The sequence below is a fragment of the Apus apus genome, chromosome 4, assembly GCF_020740795.1.
Source record: "Apus apus isolate bApuApu2 chromosome 4, bApuApu2.pri.cur, whole genome shotgun sequence".
NCBI lineage: Eukaryota > Metazoa > Chordata > Aves > Apodiformes > Apodidae > Apus > Apus apus.
In genome coordinates this window covers 55,618,007-55,642,556 of record NC_067285.1, presented here as the reverse complement: position 1 = coordinate 55,642,556, position 24,550 = coordinate 55,618,007, and the positions used below count along the sequence as shown (strand labels likewise).

At 41.0% G+C, this 24,550-nt stretch overlaps 1 protein-coding gene across 8 annotated transcripts in view; it reads right to left on the bottom strand.

Moving 5' to 3' along the window:
- GAB1 (GRB2 associated binding protein 1) overlaps positions 1-24,459 on the bottom strand; it is a 94,719-nt gene extending 70,260 nt beyond the window's left edge. For all 8 annotated transcript variants that reach the window (XM_051617226.1, XM_051617228.1, XM_051617230.1 and 5 more), the window contains exon 1: positions 23,719-24,459. In XM_051617226.1, coding sequence (XP_051473186.1) covers positions 23,719-23,790 — 72 coding nt within the window. In that variant the 5' untranslated portion in view covers positions 23,791-24,459. The remainder of the gene's footprint in view (positions 1-23,718) is intronic.
- Between the last annotated feature and the right edge of the window lie 91 nt (positions 24,460-24,550).

Here is a 24,550-nt window from a genome sequence, read left to right as displayed (position 1 = left end):
ATAAGCCCAAATGTAATTTCTTACCTATGTCACTTGCAGATTTCTAATTAGCCCACATTGGTTTATCTTTTTTCACACTTCCTTTTAATGAAGCAGAAATGGAAGCACCTGTATCTTCTAGGCCCAGCACTTCCCAGTAAGAAAACTGAAAATGCTAATTACTCAAACCTGTCTAGTTCACAATTAATCAAGAAGGCATAACATTAAAATTTCCCACATCCAACCAGCTCATATTTTAGTGAGACCATATTCATATTAAAGCTGGTCTGCTATCATGCTCAGTTGGGGAAGAAAAGCACAGCTACATGCACATGTTCTTTTCATACCTCATACTGTCAATAAAGCCTTTCAAGAACAAAACATTCAAAAAGGAAAATCCTGCCTCTTAATGCAAGCTGGCACTGTGATTTGCAAAGTAAACAGAACAGCATTTAAAGCTGCTACACCTTAGTACTAGGTTTGCAGTGATCAGTCTACAATGAGTCTTGAAAACTATTATCCAAGAAGGAAGACTGCTCAGTAGCACAGCTTTCAGGTCACCACTCCACACTAGGAAAGCTGCAAGGTATGTACGTACCCAGCATCACTTATGCCTGTCATACTACAGTGCAGCTGGGCCACCCACTACACAAAGCACAGAGACCTTCAGCCATTCCCTCCCCACTGCAGAAGCAGGGGAAGACTGAGAACCCAGCACTTCTTCCACAACTTGCTTCAGCTTTCCCCTTGCAAGGCCACAGTTTACTCCTGGGACACAGATTTAGCCCTGAAACACCCCCCCCCCCATTACCATCAGGTGCTGGTTACCATCCACCAGAAAGTATTACTGAAATTCCCCAAGAGAACAGATTCAGCCCAGTTGACAGCAACTGTAGGTCTGAATGACATATTAAAAAGCAATCAAGCTGATTACATTATGCATCAAAACATGGTTAAGTGGTACAGTTTTGCTGCAAGATTAAAAGAAAATCTGGTCTTCCTCTGAAGAAATATGGTTTAATTGTCAAGATACAGGCAAAGGGGGGGGAAAAAAAAAAAAAAAAAAAAGAAGAAAAAAAAAAAGAGTAAAACTTCAATGGAATAAAGTTTTTCTTCGGTATTTTCTGGATTATAAAGCTAAGGCTTTCCACATCGAGTGAAAGTTTTATGGAAGCAAAGGGTGAATTTAGTGACCTTGCCTTAGGCAGATGGAAGAGACTGTAACATTATAAAGATCTCCTAGCCTTTTTAGGGGTTTTCTGTTTGTTTTCTTAGGTGCAATTTATTCCTGCCACTCCCTTCTCACCAGGTGTAGGTTCACTTCTAAAGCTCTCAGTAAACCACCTCTCCTCTCAAACACGGCCTTTTTGCTGTTGCAGGTCAGCTACTATCCATGTTTCTATACTCGGAGCCTAAAATAAGTAAAGATTGTATGTCTGAAGGAGAAACATTCAAGTCAAGAGACCAGCAGAGATAAGCAGGGGCAAGTCTGTCTGCATATCTTGTTCTGTAAGACTGTTTTTTCTTAAAATATCATTCAGTGAGATAGCAAAGAGCTCCACTGGGGATGTGCTACTTTTCCACTGAAGACAAAAAATACATAAACACACATTCGGCCATAGCAACTACAAACTCTGAGTGTTACCAGACTTGTAGAAAAGACCACTTTGCTCCAGGTAAGGGAGGAGAAGCTTATGAAGAAGACTATCAGAATTTCACCTGCCTTACCAAATATAAAGGCTGCACTAAAATTTCTGAGCCCTGGTAAGTTCAACCTAACAGAGAAGCATCTACTGGAGATACCAGCCAGCCACCAACCAGATATCCTGAGCTCCTCAGCAACAGTGACAATACACAGAACATGTTGGTGAAGACCTCAGATAGCTCTTGCTTATCCAATTTGACAATATAGTGCAGTGATACCAAACAGGAGTCTGCCTGTTATTTTTAATTAGACTTTGCACTTCAAGTTTCCTCCAAGTTCTGGGTACTTTACTAAGGGAGACAGTATTAGTTTAAGTCAAAACAGCTACAGAGAGATACACATTACAAGTTTGTACATACTTCTGCATATCGTTACATTAGTACTTCTGACTTGATATGGCTTTTCCTTTAAAAGCCTAAAGAAAAGTACAGAATAATACCGTGAATGATAAATTTATGCTTGGATTCAATGCAGGGTAAAGATTAATTAGGAATATAAAAGTATGCTTTGTTGAACCACTACCAAATCTATCTGGGAGCCTCACAAAGCTCCAGAACTATACCTCTGTGGAATAAGACGCAAGAAAAGTAATGTTCCAAGGAAAAAAAATATTATGCCCCACAAAGTTCTCTGCAGACAGCAGAGGAGTGGATGTCTTCTCTTCCTACACAGTAAGAAAGAGACTACCAAAGAAGCAGTTAAGTCAGTCAGCATGCCAACAGGAAAGGTTTCACATTTCAGCATTGCAAAAAAACCTCAAAAAACAAACACACACAACAAAATAGGAAATTCTGCTTCCATGCATCAGGCCTGACCTGGAGTATTCACTAATGAAGGCTTCTGAGTCAAGTAATAACTTCAGCAGAAAAGTTCTTCCAAGTTTTAAGTTTTTCAGTTGAAGTCTTGGCATTTTATATCACGATCCAACTAATGAAATTCCTTCCAAAACCCCACCCTTCCCTCAATGCCAAAAGTTCACAAATTTGAAATTCTAGCCCCATCCTGGATTAACAATTCACTGCTCTGTCACCAAGTTGTATTTCGCAACCACGCTTTTAATGTACTTGTAGCAAAAATCATCCATAAAATCCTAAGTTGCCAAGACCCACTCTGATGCTCCCGCTCTCATTCAAAATTCCAGTCCAGCCTGAAGACAAAGGAAAGGGCATCTCTGCCAGGAGTCCAGGTATTTATCTGCTATGGCTACCAAAGTGTCTATTGATTTAAATTGAAAGATTTGCATGTCACTAAGTCTGAAATCAAATCAATAAAGTTATTTGTCTCATTTCATTCTTCCCTCATGAATTAAGAAAAAGGAATAACTATTAATCAGAGATCAGTCCACCAGTATACTACTGCAAGACACTGCAGATCGTGTAACTTTTGGTGTATACACTGACGATAATAAATGAAGAAACCATTCAGAGCACAGCACAGTTACAAAAAATAGTTTCTACTCTAACAGTGTGCTAGTGTCTATATGTTCTTAAATACTTAGCATTTTATTCCTGTAAATAGGTCTGAGAAAGCTTGTCAATAGCTAAATTGATTTTTGAACATGAGAAAGCTGTTGACAATCTGAAATATAAAGACTAATAAAGAGCATTTGTTTTTAGGACTTCTGATTATTTTTTACATGATAGTATGAAATTCAAAGACGAAAAAATTTAAACAGCGAAGCTATCTGGAAGCAAAAATCTTAGGAAATACCATGACAAAGGAAGTGTATTTATAGGTCTGCAAACAGGGGGAAGGGAGGGGGGAATCACTGAAGCAGCTGCATGGTTTTTGAACAGTGGACACACACACAAAAAAAACAATTTAAAAAGGAGGAACAGGCAGACAGGGAAGAAAGTAAAGTATTTTAAAACAAAGGCTCCAATACTTAACTTATTCCTGTCTCAGGTTATGGTGAAAGTGTTTGCATTTTTTTGCTTTAAAACTAGTGCTTTTTTTTCCCCCCTACCTGATCCGGTTTTCATAAGTGCCTTTCCCAGTTTTCATAATTAAACCCATTAAATAAATAATTATACGGCTATGACGCATGTTGCTATGGCAAGGATTGCGATAGCAAAGATTCAAACTTTTATGACTTCACTACAAGGTCACAGAGAAGCCTGTGAACAACAAAAAAATGTGTGGTGAAAAAGGTTACTTCCATTAACACCAGCTGCAATAAAAGATACTAAGATTAAGTACGGGAGAGTGGTCTGAAGGGTGAGTGTTTAGTTTTTCACTCCAGTCTCTGCAACAAGTCACAGAAGGAAAAGAAATGTGACTACTGACTATCTCATCCTTCTGGTTTTGTCTGAAAGGTGCTTAGCACAACCCTCACACAGCACACCAGGCCCCAGGGTCACGTACATTTATTTACCCGCTAACCCAGTTGCATGAACACTCTTTTGCCTTTCAAAGTATCCATAAAAAATACTACAAGACTGTGATCTTTAAAGAGCATGCATTCCTTGCCAGCTACCTTTCAAGTGGCATTGAAGGAAGATAAACACCACAGCCTGCCTTCCCATAGGAACACAGGCATCTTCCACGCCGGCCGTTCCCAACAGCAAGGCTCAAGCCCGGCCTAGGTGGGAGAATGAGGAGGTGCAGCTCAAGGAAATCAGCAGTGCTGGCCCAAAGCGGGTGGGCAGGCACACCCGGGGGGCTTGGGAGCTGTGCAAGGGTTTCCCTCCTCTCCCCAGGGTAAAGCAGGTCCACAGAGTGGCCTTGGCTGGGGAAGGTGGGAGAAGCCCAGAGCAGCCTTTTAGCCCGACACTGGACAGGGTTCAGGGAGAAGAAAACCTGCCCTCAGATTACCAGGCAAATTTCCTCTTCAAAGCCCTGTGCTTCATTGCCACTGAAGGCCACGACTTCTATTACAAGAAAGAAGCTGCCTGCTGGCCAGCAGCTGCTGGCAGCCCAGTGCTGCCAGCCTGGCACTGGCCTTTTGGGGGACAAACGCTGCCACACCTCACAGGGATGCGCAAGCACAAGGTTCGAATCAAAGGTCTAACTAAGCTAAAGCAAAGTTACTATTTTTACCAGTAAACCTTGTCCTAAAAATGTGTGGGGGAGGATAAAGAAAAAAATAAAGGGGGGGGGGGGATTTAGTGGGGTGTCAGCTCAAAACTTCTCAAATACATACATGCATTTGAAGGCAAATAAACTGCTTTGATGCTGCTCCGTGGTGGAGTCTACAACTTAGCATAGAGGACGAGGCAAACAGACTTTCATATTCAGAGAAGAGGTGGGAGATTAAAAATTAGAGATGAAGAAAGCACACACTTGTACTGAACTTTCAAAACAAGTTATTCCAGTTTAACATTTTTCTTCCCTTACTGACGTAGCATAAATAAGAACCAATGAAGTAATGAAATGCAAAGCTTATCCTGAAGCATGAAAGTATTATAATTGTGCTGTGCTTTGCTAATTTTAGAAGATGAAGAAGAATGACTATACTGTAATAAGTCAAATATAAATATACAAGGCCATCCAATCACCCATAGCGCGTTTGGCCCATATTATTCAATTCTTCTTCATGTCTTCTCAATTTGAGGCAGTAATATCAGCAAAGAATTCCTCTAAGACCTCCAATTTGCTAGAGAAAAACAAATCTAATTCACTCCAGAGAAAAGTTTACCAGTCACAATCTCCTTTACTTCAAGGCTGAACTTCTGCCTGTAGCTTTCTCCACCTAAGACACAGAGAGGTCAGACAGACAATAAAGTGTGTGAAGTCTAGCATCTTCACATTGCTCCAAGCCTCTTGTTGGTTTTACCAGCACCTCTGGATCCAACGGAAAAGCCAGATTTTCATCACTATGGTACCCACACACTGGGCTAGCATCAGTGCAGTATGAAGACTGCGGTTTTGTATATGACACTTAAAACAATTGGAATGGAAATAGTGAAACAAACAAATAAACAACAAACAAACAAAAATGAACCTAACAAAAGATGAGCAGTCTACTGAGAAGTTTTAAACAAAGGAACATCTTTCCTTCTAGTCACTATTTCCAGATAAAAAACACTGTGGGTCATGGCTTCTCCTGTTGCCAAAGCCAGCATTTTGCACAAATCTTCTTCCAGTATCACAGATTAACAAAGTCAGACAAATACCTGGAAAAACTGAGACAGAAGCCACAAGGAAAGCTATACATGAGTACATGCATACTATCTCTGCTTTAAGTTACTCTGAAAAACTTTGGACAATCTAGCCCAAGCAAACTTTGACATGCACATTAGGAAGGCTATCAAAATAGGAAAAATCAGGAAACTCCACGATTACAAAGCTGTGTTTCCTTCCAACCATTTGAGAGTTTACACCATCTGTAAAAAAGTGATATCACCATTATGAGGTGTGTCTCAAAAGCATATGGATTTCATATGCCATTAGTGTGTCACACCACAGGGGCATATTTTGTTAATGCTATGTAAGATGTTACAGCACATTCACTTAGCTCTGCAGACTTTAACCACACTCACCTAACAAGACAGGCAAGTTTGGCTTATACAACACGTAAACAAGCCTTAGAGCAAACATGCAGTAGAACAAGTTGAAACATTGGTTACATTAGTTAAACCTCATTACACCTGAGTAGCCTCTTCATTTCCAGTTATTCCCATTTAGAACACTGCAGGTTAGCAAGATCAGAAAGTAACAAGTCATCATATTCTCCATCCCCCCATTCCAGGAATACCTCATATAGAAAGATGCAGCAGAACAATTGTTAAAGTGCACAAACAGCTCTGGATTGCTTCCAAGTTGCTTTCACATCTATATGCAGACAGCTCTATCTTTTCCCCCCGAGCATGGTCATTGCAAAACTCAAACATACAGGCTGATCAGTTTTACCTCGATTGGCAGGAGCCTTTGGTACCCTGAACTACACTGATTGATATGTGCAAGACCTGGCGAGTAGGCTCAAGCAACTGCTTCCTTCTAGACAGCAACAGGCTTGGACTACATTATTATGACATTTGTAATACATAGACTCCTTCTTGTGCAGAGTAATTAGTTCTGTCACACAGCATTTTTAAAGACCTGTGAAAACAGAAAGCAGTAGCCTCAGTGGTCGTATCACCACTGTAGAAGTATCTCCCAGTTCCAAATCACTTCATACTTGCCTGACACAGGTTGGTAAGAGTATTCAACAGAGGCTCAGCCCAAGGAAGACAAGACTGGGACTGTAAGAAGCACTCAGAGATTTCAAAGCTTTTTAGCCCGTTCAGATGAAGGAACAAGTGATGGATTCTGCTGGCTTCAGGTTTTATTGGTTTTTGGGTTTTTTTTAAATGTTTATTTTATTATTAGAGTAGTAAGATCATGAAACAAAAGAAAAATTTGCTTTGTAGTTAAAATTACATTCTTTCAGGGGTCGCCTTTCAGATTTGTGTTTGCTTTTATATCTCAATGGAATGCAAATCATGTCTGCTATTTGGGGCTTTACTTAAGGATGACCACAAAGAAACTTTACAGCTGATGCAGAAGACAGCAGCTTATCTTGGCAGCACTCCTAACAGAGCACAGATAATTCCCATGCTCTCCAGCCTGTATTCTGTCAATTGTTCCTATGTACAAATTCAAGCCATGTCAGCCTTACTGAATCTCCATATAGGCAAAGTCATAGCTACAAAGGAATCTTTCACTCTACACAGGTTAGACTAAGAAAGAGCAAATATGTTTAAAGCCTGCTGCATGCTTTCCAAGCGAGAGAGAGATGGGACAATTTTTCAGTGAGAACCTTCCTGGAAACATTATTCACAGCTCCTTCCTTCGGTAATCTATGATCTCAGAAAGAGAGAAGAAAAATGAGCAAAACAGTTATTTCCATTTTTTTTTTCTCTATAAGGTGTTCATATCCATTTAGCATGTTTCAGGGAGCCAAGGGGTAGAATTAGAATTGTCATTTTTAAACATGACAGATAATAAGCTGTACAAAAATAACATGCCCAGAGAAACTACAGTCAGTGCTAACACCATCCTTGTTTAAAACCAAACCTTACCCTTCTACACATAGGAGCATTTCACAAATACACACACGTGAATAGAATAACCTAAAAATCCTTTGTACACATAATAGGAGAAATCAGCCTTAATTAGGAACTCAATGAAAAAAACCAGTTTAATCAGTTCACCCCAATCTTAACACAAAGTTTAAAAACAAACAGATAAATATGTAAGAGCAAACAGGAACATGAATGATGAAAATAGTTGTTGCATTTAGAGATATAAAATACGGTTAGCAAGCCTGACAAAAAAAACATGACACCTGCTATAGTTGGCTCTGTCTGAAAAAAGGCTACATGCCCATCCAATGGCAAAGGTGGACTCTGTCATGTAAAATGTTCCTGGAATAGGCAACAGTAGCAGTCAAGAAACTTAATCATTAGAAAATTTGGGTGTATTTTAAAGAAACGGACAATGCAAACTGCAAAGGCAACTTCCAAGAAAAGAGAAGATACGCTTAATTTGGTAGTGAAACATTAGTGACAGCAGCATACTGAAGACAAGTCAGCAGAGATAAGGCAGCACTTAGGAGCAAAGGAACTGAAGGAAGTGTCACTGATGTAAAGCTTACATAAAATGAGCATGGGGAGTCATCCATGGACAGATCAATAGCAAGAAAGAGCAAAGATTAAAAAGATACGAGCTAGCACAGAAGTTGTAGATCCCCAAGGGAAAGTGAGACCAAGAGGAAAACTTAAAAAAACAACAACAACAAAAGGAATAAAAACCAAAACAAAACAACACACCACAAAAAAAAGGAGACTACTACCTTTTTAGTAGAGACATGAATCAAGTTACCAGAGCAGCCAAGTATAGTGTCACACGGCTAAATACAAAAGCTCAAGCAAAGAGTTATTGATTGTTTCTGAAGTAAGATGAAAGGGGGAAAAATATAAAGAATGAATGAACTCTTGACACAAGAATCAGCTTGGAAAAGGTCACCTGCAGGCCTCAGCAGACATCTATAAAAGTCATGAGGAAAGACTGAAGCAGGCAGAAGCCAAGGCTTCCCAAACACGAAGATGTACCAGTAGATAGTTTTCTGGGAAAGCTCTTGGCTCTGAATTTTGCTCCCGCCTCCCCCTTACAAGAGACCTTCTGGGCACACTGCAAGGCGTATTTATTCACCCAGGTTTTTGCCTGAAGGATACAGCGATGGGTGTGAAGATTTTCCTACTAGGAATGCAATGAGGTATCTTTTGTTGGCACATCATTAATTTCTAAGTTGTTTAAATTGTTTTAATTACTATATATACACACCAAGAGGTTATGGTAGAAGCCGAAAAACATACATTTCACTTTATTATAATTAGAACATATACTTATTTGGACACTGACCTAAGTTTTACCACACTCAACAGAAGCTCAACATGTTCTTTCAAATAATTTCATTAACAATACTTATTTTTTAATCCAGAACTATAACAATCAGAGAGGACTCTCTCATTTTGTTTTTTTGACATTAAGATTATAGATAACTAACAGAGCTGGGGTTCAAGCAATACGTCCTTGTTATCGCATACAATAATTACCCAAAACAAAGTTTCTGAATTATGCTAAAGAAGCCATAAAGACTGGTTGGGTTCTGCCTAATCTTCACAATACATCCTTGGGAAAGCCTGTGAAATTATCCTTGTAAATCAAATGCTACAAAATACTGCAGTTGCACCTTTTTCCGCAGATGAATAAGAAATTGTTTGAATGCTACTGGTGAATAACTGCACTCAGAGCAACTACTACTTTCTTCCAACCTGTCTCTTCCTACCTACGTAGCTGGTAGTTTAGAGATCATTTGAGCAAAAAATGAAATAATCAGTGTGGGACACGGCACTTCATGAAAAGCCAAGATTAACACATTGAGTCAACAACTTCTATTTTGAAATAGTTTAATTCTCTTAAGGAGATGACTGCTTTCTCCAAATGATGTAGACATGTCTGCTGTTGTCTGGGCCAATTCAGAGACTTGTTATTCACTACTCAGTTGATTTCAAAATCAAACTACCCCTTCAGAAAGTTGCAGAGACTATGACATCACATTTATGATAATTTATTGCACAATTATGGTGGCTACATCCCTGGATTTTATTTCATGGGAAAGCCTGTTTCTACTACAGTCTCAACCATTTTCTTGGCTTAGGTCCATTCTCAGAGTTACCAGTTTTGGTATAAAGTTTAGTGTGATTTTTTTTTTTCCCCCATAACGTTAAAAAGGTGTTTTATATCAACTTAAGGCTGTGTAGTTCAACTTTCTAGAGAAATATTTGCACTTCAAATTGAGACTTACTGGAATTTCACAAGCAACTTAGCAAAGCACCGCTCAACTGTTTGCTAAAAATCACACACAACCCCCTCCAGAAGATTTGATTTTAATACTACTTAGGTCTTCTTAAAGAAACAAAAAGACCAATATCCTTTGAGGAGGCAAGATTGTCATCTCCTTAGATGAATAACAATAATGCAATCTCTGAAATTCAATGCAAGAGTATAATTGAAAAACCTCCAGTTAAAATGAAAAGACTTGCACACCTATGTGGTATTTTTTCACTAGAACTGATAAAAAAGTACTGTGGAACATTACAAGACAAGTTATAGTAATGCAAATGATTGAAAGAGATGGTTTCATTATAATTTGGTCAGTGTTACCTTCATTCTAACCAGAAATAGTTCATATTACAAGCCTAAATTAAAAGGCAATAGTAGACAGGTCCTGCAATACTGTAACTACAGGACCCAACCCTTACATTTTTGGTTCTGATTCAGCAGAACTTTCACCATACAGTGTACAAAGGACACAAAAGTATTTTCTACATTATCTAATAAGGCATTTATTTGAATATGTATCTTTTAGTTTCAAGTATTCCAAAATGGATGTAACAAACTGGTAAAATAAAAGTTTTTGTATATTTGTTTTCACATTCAGTTCCCACAATGGTATAATGTTCTTAAGAAATACGTTGCTATCGTTTTAGACTGGAATATATTATAAACAGGATACTTTCTTATATCACACTTGTTTATTCCTAATTCCTTAGCATCATTCATTACCCAAATTACATCCCCATGAAATACTCCAAATACAGAAAACTCACTTCAGTCCCAACCATATGAATCTATAATTCCAGCCACCGTTGTGGAAAGAAATGCAAATTATTTCATTAGACACAGGCAAAGAGTGTAAGGAGGCAATGACGACATAAAAGGCATCCACCAACCCATTCACAACTTCTGAGATGAGCTACAAGGTCCAAAATCTCTCAAACTTATCTTTCTGACAAACTCCAGTTTTTCCTTTACTGACCAGACAAGAACAAATGGCAAAAGGGAAAACCCTGTGCCCCTGTACATCTGCAAACTCAACCAGGAGAAACTGGAACACGAGGCATTCCTATGGCCTGTAACAGCAGGGTTCTTTTGCTTTGACTGTCTGTTCTGAAATTGGTATTAAAATAGGCTAGAGCAATATTCTATTGCTTTGTTGTATTGGCACAACCTGCCAAATTCTTTTTTTGTTTTGTTTTTACATCATCTGCATGGAAAATATGCTTCCCATGCTAAACACAACACAGTCAAAAATCAAGGCAAGTTGTAACTGTTGAAAAGGTGGCACTTACTCTCTCTTTTTTACAAGAAAGCACAATTAAGAAGTCAGTGTAACATTCAGGGTGTTCTTACCTCATCTAGTCTGTCCTAAATATATTTGACTTATTTTCACCTCTTCCTATACAGCAGTAGGAGGAATCAGAGAGGGAAGTGAGGGTGCACACATGGATGGTATGGTACAAATGCAAAGTTGCCAAAACAAGGACTGGATCTCTCTGTCTCCATTTACCTATTCCATTTAACAGTTTCACGTGTAGTTGCAGTGTAGGAGCTGCAGAGGCTAGTCTACCATGATTCAAGATGAATTTTCCAAATAAAAGACATAAACCAGCAAAGAGATGTGAGTGCATCAGGAGAAGTGGGGAGTCCCTATGGTTGTCAGCTGTATCTTCTATGCATCATTCTGGAGTCACCATCAAGACGCAAAAGGAAAAAAAAAAAATTTTTTTTCAAAGCTCAGAAGAGTAGTAATAGAAAAAGCAAGGATGACACACACTCATTTTTGCAGCTTTTACAAATATGACCTAAGAGGTCCAGCAGGCTGATAGAGGCAGACCATGGGTCCCAAAGTGACCCATCTTGCCTTACAGCTAAAGAATCTAAAACATGAGCTAAGTCCCAGCATTAAGTGAGGCAGTGCTTTTCACAAGTGACTGGTTAAACAGCAGACACCACTTGTATCCCAGCAGTGTATGCACATGCAAGATACAAGAGAGAAAGAAGAGACAACACCAACAGCAGAAAGACTTGAGGCAACCTAGTTGCTACTGTTATTAACTTGAACAGCTTGTAACCCACTGTTTATACTGTTTTTATCATAATTTACCATTCACCTGCTTGTCCTGATCAACTGAGCAGCTGTATCAGTTTAGAAGATTGGAAAGACAAGGAAATCAGCTGGCCACAGAGGCGTGCAGTAAGCAGCTTATCCAACATGTACACAAGTGAATTAGCTTCCCAAGTACATTGCCAGAGGGACCCCCCGCACCTTCTTAAACACAACTTCAACACTTGGAAAGATGCCAGGAGCAAAATGTTTGTTTACTGCAGGCAGGAAGAGCTACCTATGATTCAGACATTAGGAAGTGACAGGAAGGACTAAACTATGCAATTTAAAAGTACAAAAATAAATACAAAATAGTTGCCATGAGAGGAAGGAGGAGGAATCTTCTCTCTCACTTGTACAAAGTTGAAGTGATGATTAGCAGGAGGCCCCTGTAGGATTTCTTCACCTTTTAACCCCCATCTTAAAGCCTCTGGCCAGGGACTTTCCTCCTTAGCACTGAGTAAGAAACATCTGTCCAGCTCAGTCTCCCAGCTGGAAAGGACAGATCATGGTCTTCCTTATTCCCTACTTTGTTTAAGCAGAGAGAGATTTGAGAGAGGAGCACTCTATCTGCCCTCCCTTTAAACAACAACTACCAGAAGCAAAGGATCCAAAAGTGGACAGAAAGAAGGCTCGTTTTCCAGTCAGCTAAGGGAGGAGGAAACATACTTCAGCTCTGTCAGATGCTGGTTGCAGAGACTGATAGGGAAACCTCTTCCCGTAAGCAGAAAGCAAGGAGAAGCACCCCGATGGGAATAGCACTGCCTTCCCAGCAGTTGTTGGAAGCAATCAAGTATCTCAGCAGTGTTGCTTATGACTTTGCACCTCCCCTCCACAATTTTTTAGATGGACTCTCCGCAGCACACACCTAGCAAGAGTTTTAAGTTTGTTAAATTGCAGTGTCAGGTTAACATGCCCATTCCAAGGCTAAAACAGCAAACGAGAAGGTTTGAGTCACAGTCAGCCACAGCTACACTGCAAGAAAATGCCAAAGAACACTATCAAATGTATGTAATGACAATAGAGCTTCCATTATGTAATCAGTAAAGATCTTCCTGCCTCTTTCTTTATAAATCAGACAATAAATTCCTGCTCTCTCTTTTTTTTTTTTTTTTCTTTTTCTTTTTTATTTATTTCCCCTGGAGCTGCAGAGATAAAGAGCTGTCAGGTCAAGGAAAAATGCAAAGAAGTGTGAATTAACTTAGCAATGAAGTACACACCATGGCATAAAACTCTGTAGTTACTTGTTCTGGGACAAAATCATCCTGAGAGGAAACCAGGGTTAAGTTTCCCAAATCACACAAATGAGTCATTTGAATGCTACCCTTCACTTTTTCTCTTTGCCCCCTGCCCCATTTCTTCCTTCCCCTCCCCAAAACTCCAGAAAGGAAAAAAGCTGGGTTTATCTTAGTAATGACTGACTCCTGAGTGCATGTAAGTGTGTGTTGTCTGCTGACAGACCTTTACCAGTGAAAAGCAACTCAAGTTATTTTCCATAGTGCTGACAAGCTTATGCAATTTAACTTCATTTGTGCACAGACAACTGTATTAGATAGGTCATAACTAAGAGTGTGACATGATCTCAGCTTTGAGCTTTAAGGGCATTATTTCACACTGAGTAACAAGTCATCAGACTGCACAACTTATCCACATAGAATGATGTAAATAAGTTCAGCAATAATTATATAGAAATAGTAAATGAAAAAGCATTAGAACATGAAAGATTCAAGAAGGTAGTCTTATTGTTATACCTACTCTTGCACAAGTTTCCTCCCTTAGAAACAGGGAAGGACTTTGTAAACAAAAAGTGTGCATAATCCCATAAAAACTTCACCCAGTACAACATGCACTTGCAAGAAAGACATTTCTTTAATGAAAAGCACAAGAAGTCACAGAATTATATAACAAGTGGTATATTCAAATGTGCTAAGTTTCTGTCAGTTTGTGGCTTAAACCTCAAATCAAGTTCATATAGATCACTACTTTCTAGGAAAGCAGAACTGCCAGGTGATATCACACCCATAGCCTACACCTCTGACAATTCCAACACATCAGCAGAACTGGGAAAAGACTGGGTTACATAGGTGAACCAAAGGAACCAGTTACAACAAGACATTTTAGAAGTCTCCTCTTGTCACACCCTAGACTCCCAAACACTCATGCTTACAGCTGGGGGATTCTCTACAAGCCCCCTAAAGTCTCCTGCATTCCCAAGGTGGACACCACATGCCAGAGCGCTCCACTGCCTCATCTGTTCTGAGAAACGCCAGTCTCTTCTGTTTCAAACCACACTCCAGACCCTCCCCTCTTCCTACCCCACCTGATTTGCTTGTGTTGGGTTTTTGTTTTGGTTTTGGTTTTGTTTTGGGTTTTTTTTGTTTGTTTTGCTTTGGGTTTTTTAATAAAACTATGCAAGGACAAATGAACAACTCTCCTCACACTCTGACAATCCTCTTAGCTGTTTCTTGAAAAAAGAACACAATATGAATCCTTACAACAACCACTACAAGCATCAGATAAACTATCCCCACCATTTCTTTCCTAATATGCTCTTGACTTTTCAGTGCTGGAAAGAAGCAGACTTGCTGTCAGTATTTCCCCATATTCTTAAGGATCACAAATATTTACATGCTTTTAAAAAAAATCATAACTCTTTGCTGGATTCTGTGTAAGGACTTTGGACTACATCAAGATTAATGATTGCTCACATGCTCTACACCAACTGGTTTCAAAATGCAGCCCTTCTGAAGTATCAGTCCTCCCCTGCAGTACCCCCAAAAACCAGGCACAGCTTCCCTACTACATCTGATCCTGCTTAAGAACCTACATGCAAACACAAATGTCAGAAATCTGTACAAGAAACACGCATTAAGTGTGAATGGGAACATTTGTCTAGCCCATTATGTGACTCAGTGCACTTATTCTTCATACAAGGGAAAATGACAAACTGACACACTGTTTTCAGAATTGCTTGGTTTTTTTATAAACAGTTACCATTCCATTTTAAAACTGAAAATCCATTTTTACTGGATATTACTTGTGTATTTGCCCTTTTAATAACTCTCCCAAATAGACTGTAATTCTCATGTGTTGATTGTATCAAAGGTCTATTTGAAGGCAGGGGTATTAACTGTATTTGAATAGCTTCCTGTATTCTTATTCCATACCCCAAATCCAATCCCATGAACTCCTACTGTCAGCAACACCTACAGAAGATTTATTTTGTTTTTAAATCTCAAGCCCCAGACAACAGAGAAAAATAAACCAAAGTCTCTCTCTTTTTATGGGACTTTGGTTTTTTTCCTTTTCTTTTGAGACAGAAATACTGAAAAGCCCAGAGGTAGCTGTAACCCAGAGAGAGGAACGTGCTGGCCTGCACCACTCAAACCCATCACATTCCTCCTGGGGTGGAGACAGGCTTACCCTGGAGGAAGGCAGGCAGCAGATCTGCCATCACTCTGCCCCAGGGCTGGCTGTGCTGGAAAGTGGGTGGGGAAGCAGATTTAGTTTGTGACAGCCACTGTCGCCACTGCCGTGAAGGGTTTATCTGGCATTGTTTTCACTTACAAAGTAGCAGGACAACCCACATGTGACCAACCAGCTGGCTGAAAAGCTCTTCTGTGGGAAACAGCCAAGGAGACAAGCTTGCTTTCTCCTGCTAGGCAAGGCCATCCCAATACCCTGCCACCATCTCCAGCCACCAGCTACAGCCACAGGCCTTGCCTTCACACAGCCCCACATCAAGATTCCCCATCCAAGCTGGCCAGTGTGTAGCAGAAGACAGAAATTACCTCTTTAAAAGGCAGAGGAGGCAAAGCTTTATTCCGGCTTCCTAGAAACCCTCAGAGAAAATTACAAGCACAGCTCCTGAAAAAGCACTGTTTTGTTTCTTTTTTTCTTTGTTTTTTGGTATGGGGTTGTTTGTTATTGTTTTTGTTTGTTTGTTTTAAAATCATTCCACCAATAAATTGCTGTACAAAATAAAGCCAGGCAAAGCCTTTTAATTTAACTCATGTGGGGCCTAAACTCAGCTGTCCAGAAGTGAAAAGCTGGTATACAAACATGGCACAGCCTCTAGCAGAAGCAGCACCTCTTTTTTAAGGTATGTTTTTACACAGAATTATTTGTATTATTGTGTACAGATATTATATACAGTAATACACATGCCATATGGACATAACTGCCTAACTTTATTTAATTACATGTTGTTATACCAGAAGTTCCAAGAGAGACAACCACCATTCTGTCATTTAGCCTAAATAACTTTTACCTGAAAAAAAAAAATTAAGAAAAATGTGTCACCATAATCTCAGTGAGTTTAAGATTAAAGCTGTAATTCTGGTGCATAAAATGCAATTAAATATACTCCTTGCCTTCAGCTTACAAAAAAAACCCAATTTTTTATTTTTTTTTTTTTTAAGAGAGTTCAACAGTTAATTCAGTCTCTTTCACCTCACAGGATGTTACCTTGTTAACCTTACAATGTCACCTCATAAACAGTTCCCTACTGGACACTGCTAAGTAGATAGTCAGATACTACCTAGCAAAAGATTATTTTTTACAACTAAAAGCAGTGTGGCATGCTCCGAAAAGCCTTAAAAGTTAATAATGAGAAACAAAACTTTTGTCAACAGCTGGAAGCAAGATGGACACAAGCACAAAAACCCAACTACATAACCTTTTATTGGAAGCCAGCTTTGTTGCTTGTTTTTCCTTAAAAAAAAAAAAGAGCTCAAAAATACAACTAGCATATTGCACTGAGTAATATTTACAAAGCTAACACTATTTGTACAACTATGAACACTTTTCCTAAAGTAAACAAGTCAGAGAACTCATAAAAGAACTGCAATAGCCTAATCAAGAATTGATAGAGTGGGAATTGAGAGTAAACAACACTTTATTTTTGGTTTGGAGATGGCAGAATCATCCCCCAGGATGCTTCCTTCTAAGATTTTAAAAAAAAACAAAAACAAACAAACAAAAAAGTAGCACTTTCTTGGAAATACTTAATTGTACATATGAGGATCTGAATTCATATTGGAGTCCCCAAAACAGCTGCAAATTACATTGGGCTAACAGTATTCACCTGTACACAACACATACCTGCCTTGGCAAGATTATTCCTTTCTCTCTGATCTTTCTGCCTGCCTTGCTCAAGTAATTTGCATGACATAAGGACTGTCCCTCTTAATGAAATACTGCAATTAACTTATTGCAACAGTTGAAATTGCTTCTATTGGCAATAAAATGATTAGTCATTGAAGCACAGAAAATTTTAAGGTCAATTTGAACAAGTCTCAAAGCTGTCACTGCAACACTGTGAAAGAAATTGGGATGAAAAATATAAGGAGGTGTACCTTATGTTTACTTGCTCTACATAAAAATAAAACTTGAACCTCATTAGTTGTACTCCCCTTCTTGATTTAAGAAAGTATTTCACCCAGTATAGTTTGATGACATCTATTTTTAGCAAAGAAAAAGCTGACAAGACTAAACAAGTATGAGATATCCAAGCCAGAGCCACTACAATATACAAAATTACTGCAGTTTGAATCACTGATGTTTCTACCACTTTTTGCCAAGACTTTTTTCAAAGCCATGAGCCAAATTTAATGGGAAATAAATGTGTCCTACATGTCCATAAGAGATTACATTTGAATTACATTTGATTCTAATAATCTGGTCCAAATGTCATGTAAAAAAATGGCTAACAAGAATGAAAACAAACAAAAAAACCACACACACAAAAAAACCCACAAACATGAAAAAAAATCGATGCTTAAGAAGTGTCCAAGCCATGATTCCAAAACTTTTAAAATCTAAAGAGAGAGAGAAAAGGACACTGGAAACAGTTTTATGTCTGTCACTTTCCTCTTTCTAAATAACAGACTGTTGAATACCAAGAAGAAACATGAAAGTTATTATCTCTCATATAAAAGAACAATCTGGTCAAAGAAAGGTTTCCAGAACTGATGCTTATTTTGACACTCAAGGCCCACACTTTTTTTAAGCTAAACTGTCCAATTGAAATACTATTTTCTCAAAATATCCAATTCACATTTATTTCACACAGCTGTTTTGGGCTTACAGGCATGCAAAACAAGGTCATCTGCGCCTAATTGGAAGTCAAATGCATGGTGTTTCGTTATTTCCTCTGGTTAGTACATGTGTTGCTTACAATACTGCAAGACACCGTGCATGGAGGAGCAGCTACTATGTAGCATCAAGAAAGTGGAACACATTAATTTGTATTTCCACTTCTCCATGCTAGTTCTTCATTGAATTGTAATCCCCTGCCCTGAGCTGATCCAAATCAATAATAACACACCTACCAAAAGACAGAAGCATAGTGAAAGGGTACCCCTAAGCTGCTATACATACAACTAAGAATTATATCCAACATCAAAAAAGTCATAATTTTACTATCAACTGTTATGGTCCCAAATTAAGGGTTACTATTCAGCAGCTGTTAAGAAAAATTGTTCACATGAAAAAAACCATCATTAGAAGACCTGGCTTATGCCGTATGTCCAGCAGATCACACGTACTTCAAGAGGAATGGTACAATTTCTGTTACTTGAGTCTCCGACTTTCCTATCTACACCAAGAAAAGAAGCATTCAAGCAGTTCAGGAACACTCTGACCAATGGAGGTCAGAAACATTTATATTAACAGTGTACATCAATGTGGTATACTACATGAATACTAGAATAACTAGCAGGATACTTATCTTACTTAGCACATGTATACTAGACTGTATACGCTGACACCTACTCTTACCCTCTGAAACCATCCACTTGTAATTAATTCAGAGCATCCACCATAGGTCAAGCACTTTCAGTACTCTGGCTTTGGCAGCAAAGTCAACACCAGCTGCTAATGCCCTATCAAAGACGATAAACACTTGTGCAATGAGTTTCTTGCTTCTCAAGTGAGACTTACCCCCAAACAATAAGTTTAGGACATAAGTATACCCCCAAAGCCATACGCAAGATCATTTCAGCATCTTCAGTTGCCACACGAAACAACACAACTTCCTTCTACAATCAACAAAAACTTGTATGTTTAGTCATGCTTTTGAATTCATGGTTTAGGATTTACTAACCCATGTTTAAAAATACCAGAAGTCAAAATACTGGTTCCTGCACAGTGCACAGCAGAAGGGAAGGGACAGACCTCTTTGCCAAAGGCAAGCTTTCTGCATGAACACCAATTCCTGCAAGGTCTTCAGCAACTCCTGGAGGAGCACAAGCACAATCAAATCCAGAACATTAATATGTCACATAATGTTAGTTGATTACACTCATCTGCCTTGAGTTAACTTGGCCCAGCTCTACATCACTGAGTGATGTCAAACAAGCTCATCTTGTGTTGTTTTTTTTCTGTAAACCAACTGGTTTCTTAAATTTGCTCACTACGCTTGCACAAGATCACAAAAAAAAAAAAAAAAGCTTCAACGCGAACAGGTGCCTTCCAGAAAAAGGGCTTTTGTCAGTCACTGCAGCTTTTACCAGATTACAACTATTCTGCTGAATGAAACATTTCTTAACACCATTACATATCTTAGCACATTTAGGTTTTACTTAAGACAAAAGAGGCATCTATGTGATTAGTGCCAAAGAGCAACTGCCAAACAAAACCACAGTAAAATATGCTGCTTCTATTACTGCTGTACCTATACCATTTTAGCCTATAGTTCAAGCATCAATAACTAGCTTAATAGTCTGGCTTTTTTTAGTCATTGCCTATAATGGAGAACATTAGAATAAGTAACGGATGCTATATGTAACCTTCTGTGAATTGTATCAGTGTCCCTTATGTCCTAGGGAGACCAAGCCTATTTCTCATTTTTAAACTCTCTGCTTTTAAATAATTAAATGCACAATCAATAGGAATAGTCAAGCAACCAAAGGATTTCGAGTAATAATTACATCAAAATGAAGGCTTTGTAATTTACTTTCAAAATTATCTTATAAACTCTTGTAAGTACAGGGAAACCTATTGGATACAGAAAAATCTGAACCAACTTGCTAGAAAAAGTGTATTCTCCTTCCCCAATATAGTTTACATGAGATGTTTTTTATGAAGTTTTATCTTTTATCAAATAAAATTTCTTTCACTTTAAAAGGGACATGTTAAAATACAAAGAGAATTATTATATTACATCAGTAGACTTTCTACAAGTCCCAATTTTAAGCACATTCAGTTTTCACACTGAGCCCTAGCCACCACCCAGACAAAAGCATAGTAGTTCTAGGAAGAATTTAGAAGACTTATTCCCATTCCCTCAAGCTTTTCTCCCTTCCTTTACCAAGGACAGCTGTGTTTGAATATCCGGTGGTTTCTAAGCATAAGGGCAGTAAAAATTCCTCTATGCTGCTACCACAAAGAATCTGCTATTTTCACTGGCTCCTGTGCAAGAGAACTGCAACGTAGCAGAAAACCAAGAAGCCAAGGTTTAGTACCACTTTTTTAAAAGACAGGTGGAGAGAAAGGGGCTTACTAATTACATCTTCTAAAATCAGGAGACCAGAGCAGAAAAAATACAGTAGGTTAAGGTGAAGACACATATGTTTACAAAGTTGAAGGCAACAGAACAAGTGAGGAAATAAAATAACACAGTGGGGTAGCAGAAGCTGTGAAAGTTAGCAGTCCCTCATCCCTACACACAAACAAGTTCCTTTATGTACTTGCACAACCACTGCATATAGGCTGTAGAGACCTGTGCAGGATTTAGCCCCAGCTCCCCCTACTGAATCCACATCCTCATCTCAGACCCCCAGCTGACACCAAAAGTTACTTACACTTTCCCCAGAGATCTGCTGCCAGAAAGGACCAGTCTATTTCAGCAAACAAACTGTTCTGAATACCAGCTCCAGGGAACCAGGTGCCAATGGTTATCAGAAAGTTACTTCCATGCCAAAACCACGTGAACAAGACATGCAAATAGGACTCTTTAAGGGGGAAAAAAGATACCCATGGCATTAAGGCATTTATTCAAGGAAATCTGATTTTTCCACCTGTAGGACAGTATTGGTTGGGTTTTCCTTTTTTTTTTTTTTAGCTTCAAAATGATTGTAGGCTAGATTTAATACAGTGTCCAACTGTTTCAAACTAAAAATTGAAGTCCCTGTGAAACATATGTCTATGTACTAGCTTCAAAGTGTTTCTTTTCACCGTTCCTAAGAACCGAAACCATATTTAACTGCAGTTTCAGACTTTTTATCTCCCTTCCCAGATGGTAACCTGGATTTGCCCCAACACTTCTACACAAAAACTAACAGAGCGTGAAGTTACAATTTTCCATATATATATGTGAAAAGTATGCATTGCAGAAAAGCAGTTTCCTATTGAAATCACTTTCCCATCTTTTCGTCTGGTGTAGCCTCTTGAAATACCAGCAGGATAAAATACAGCTTTTAAAAACTCTGTGCCTTTGTCCAAGAGTAGAATCACAGAGAGCATAAGCCAACGCTTCAATCAGTGCACTCAGTAAAGTCCATCGTCTTAAGTACGTCAGCTTTTTGTTTGCTTGAAGATGGTGATCCTGATGTCAAGGTCACTTTTTGGTCTTCAAAGTGAGCGTGAACCTCTAGCCTACAACTGATCTGGCACTACAGACAAGCAGGAGGAATTTTACTTTAAGACCCCTATTAAACAATACCTTTCTTTAACACAAGCAGATGACAGCCTAAAAAAATATGCAAGATTTAAACTTACAACCCTATGGCCTACAGTGCATGAAGATGCTAAACCAAGTCACCTTCATATGAGCTTGCCTGGTCGAAAAGCAGATCCCCCCTTCAAGTGAAAATTAAGGAATTACTGCTTTAGGATGAGGAAACACCCAACCAATACTGTAGCCAGGATTTTCCCCTCAAAGGTTCTGATGTTATTCCAGTATGAAAGTGGAGCTATAAATACACTGAAAGGGCAGTTACATGGAAAAAAGCTAGCAAATTTAAGGACTGATTTATGATCTGGATTTAGGAGACCAAACTCCTGCTTAGAAATCTGTCCATTGACAGCCAATATAAGTGTACTTTGAGTAGGAAAGTGAGACTTTGAGAAGGAAATTTATTCAAATTTAAAAAACATTAATTCTGCTCTAAATTCCTACACATTGGTAAAGTGGTATCCTGCAAATATACAAGTACACATAGAGGACCAGCCAAAAAAACAGACTGTGCCCAATTCAGCAGTGAAGCACAGCCTTGCCGTGACCTACCAGGATGTTCTCTTTGCAAGTCTGATACTGTGTCCTTGGTGCGAACGCGATTATTTTTTTTTGCCACTGGGAACCAGAGAATGGGCTATCCCAAATATTATTTTTAATTGAAAAAAAAGTCTCATTTCACAAATTTCCTGGCATTTGAAAAGTTGCCCGTAACAGCAACAGTTCCTCAAGAAGTGGTTGCTAATCACTAACAGATGAAAATAACACGGTCACACAATAAGACCCAAATTCACAGATTTTCAACGGAATCTGAAGGTTTAGTTGCTTAAAAAAAAAAAATAAAAAAAAAGAACACCCAAAACCCACACTGATAACTGCAAAGGCCATTTCTATTTAAATATCACCTAACTGGCTAAAAATGAAGATTGGGGGGGGGGGAAATAAAGAGAGAAAAAAAAAAGAGAGAAAAAAAAAGGGGGGGCCCAACATTTTGTACTAATCACACCAATGCTGTGAGGCGGCCTGGGTGCCAATAGGAAAGGGCCCGGCAGAGATGACTCCTGGCATCACCCGTTCCTCCTACGTGACTTGCCAGCGTCCCCGCCAGTCCCGGGGAGCCCCAGCGCACTCCAGCCCCGCTGCCGCTGCCCTGTCACGAAATCTGCCCGCTCAGCAAACGCGCTCCATTTTCCTGCGAACTCAGTGTCAGCTCTGCTACAGCCCTTGCTAACAGAGTTACTTCTGAGCAACAGCAGGCTGAACTTCAAGAAAGAAAAAGGCACTTTTCTTGCAACTCCCTCCTCCCCCTTTTCCCCGATGTAGAGGGCTCCAGTCCCAAGGGCAAAGGCCCCCTCGGCCCTAACGGGGAAGGCTCCCGGGGCATCCCCGGCTCCCGGCCGACATCTCCGGCTGCTCTCCCGCCGCACCGAGCCGAGTTACGGGGCGCTCCCCCACCGCGTCCTCCCCTTCCATCAGGCACCACCGCCGCGATGGCAAGTGTTTACGTTTAAAAAATACATATATACCGAGCCCTGATCTAAAGGGAAGACGGAAAACTCCGCCCCTCTCCCTTTCCCGACTCCCTCGGAAAGGCGATAGAAGCAGGGCAGAAATATCTGACCGCTCGGCGCCCCTTTTTTAAGAGGGGGAGGGGACGGGAGAGGAGAGGGGAAAAAAAGATAGGGGGAAAGGGGAAACTAGAAGGAAAATAAAGGGTCAGGAAGCCCCGCGGGACACGCCGGGCAGCAGTCCCGGCCGAAACGGGGAGGCTGCCGGGAGGGCGGCTCGTCCGCGCCGGGCCCGGCCAGGAGGGACCGCGCGGGGAGGCCGGGCCGGGCGGGAGCGGCAGGCGAGCGGGGAGTCCCGCCGGGAGGAAGCGGGGAAGGGAGGGGAAAGCGCGGACCGCCGGTGGGAGAGGGCACTCACGTAGCGTTTCAACTTCTTCTCCGGTGGGGACTTTCGGAGCCAGCCCGAACAGACCACCTCCCCGCCGCTCATGGCTGGGCCGCCTGCCCGTCGGGGCAGCCCCTCTCCTCCTCCGACAGCGGCAGCGCCCGGGCCGGCCCGAGGGAGCCCCGAGACGCGGTGGCAGCGCTGCGCCCGCTCCGGCCTCCCGGAGCTGCGGGGCGAGGGAAGGGGAAGGACGGGGCAGCGGTGTGTGTGTGTCTGTCTCTCACGCACAACAACCAGCGGAGCGGCGAGCGGGGCAGAGGCGGGAGGTTCCCCGCTTTCCTCCTCGCCGCCGCCGAGTCACACCAACATCGGGAGAGACGACAGGGGCGGCCGCCGCCCCGCCGCAACTTCGGCTCCGGGCGTCCCAGGGCAGGATCCAGCAGCCGCCCCGCCTCGGTGGCACCGCCCCCCGCGCCGCCGGGACCCTCCCGCCGGGAAAGGGCCGCGGGGGGCTTCCCCTCCCCTTGCCCCGCTGCCGGGCCGAGCTCAGCGCCGGCCGCCGCGGCCGCCCGGGCTCGCTCCTTCCCCTTCCTCCTCCCCCTGCGCCGGGAGGAGGGGATCGCCCAGCGCTCCTGCCTCCTTCCCCTTCACCTCCGGGGGGAGGGAAGGCGAGGGGCGGCCGCGGCTCAATCTCACCCCGGGGCTGGGGCTGGAGCCGGGTCTTCTCCCCCTCGGCAAGCGTGGGAGGGGTTTACCGTGCTATTCACCGCGTCCTACCCCTTGGCGCCCCCAGCCCACTTTCCCCCCCAGCTCCGGCCCAGCCCAGCGGCAGCGGCACCTCCCCGGCCCGGCCCATCTGCCCCCG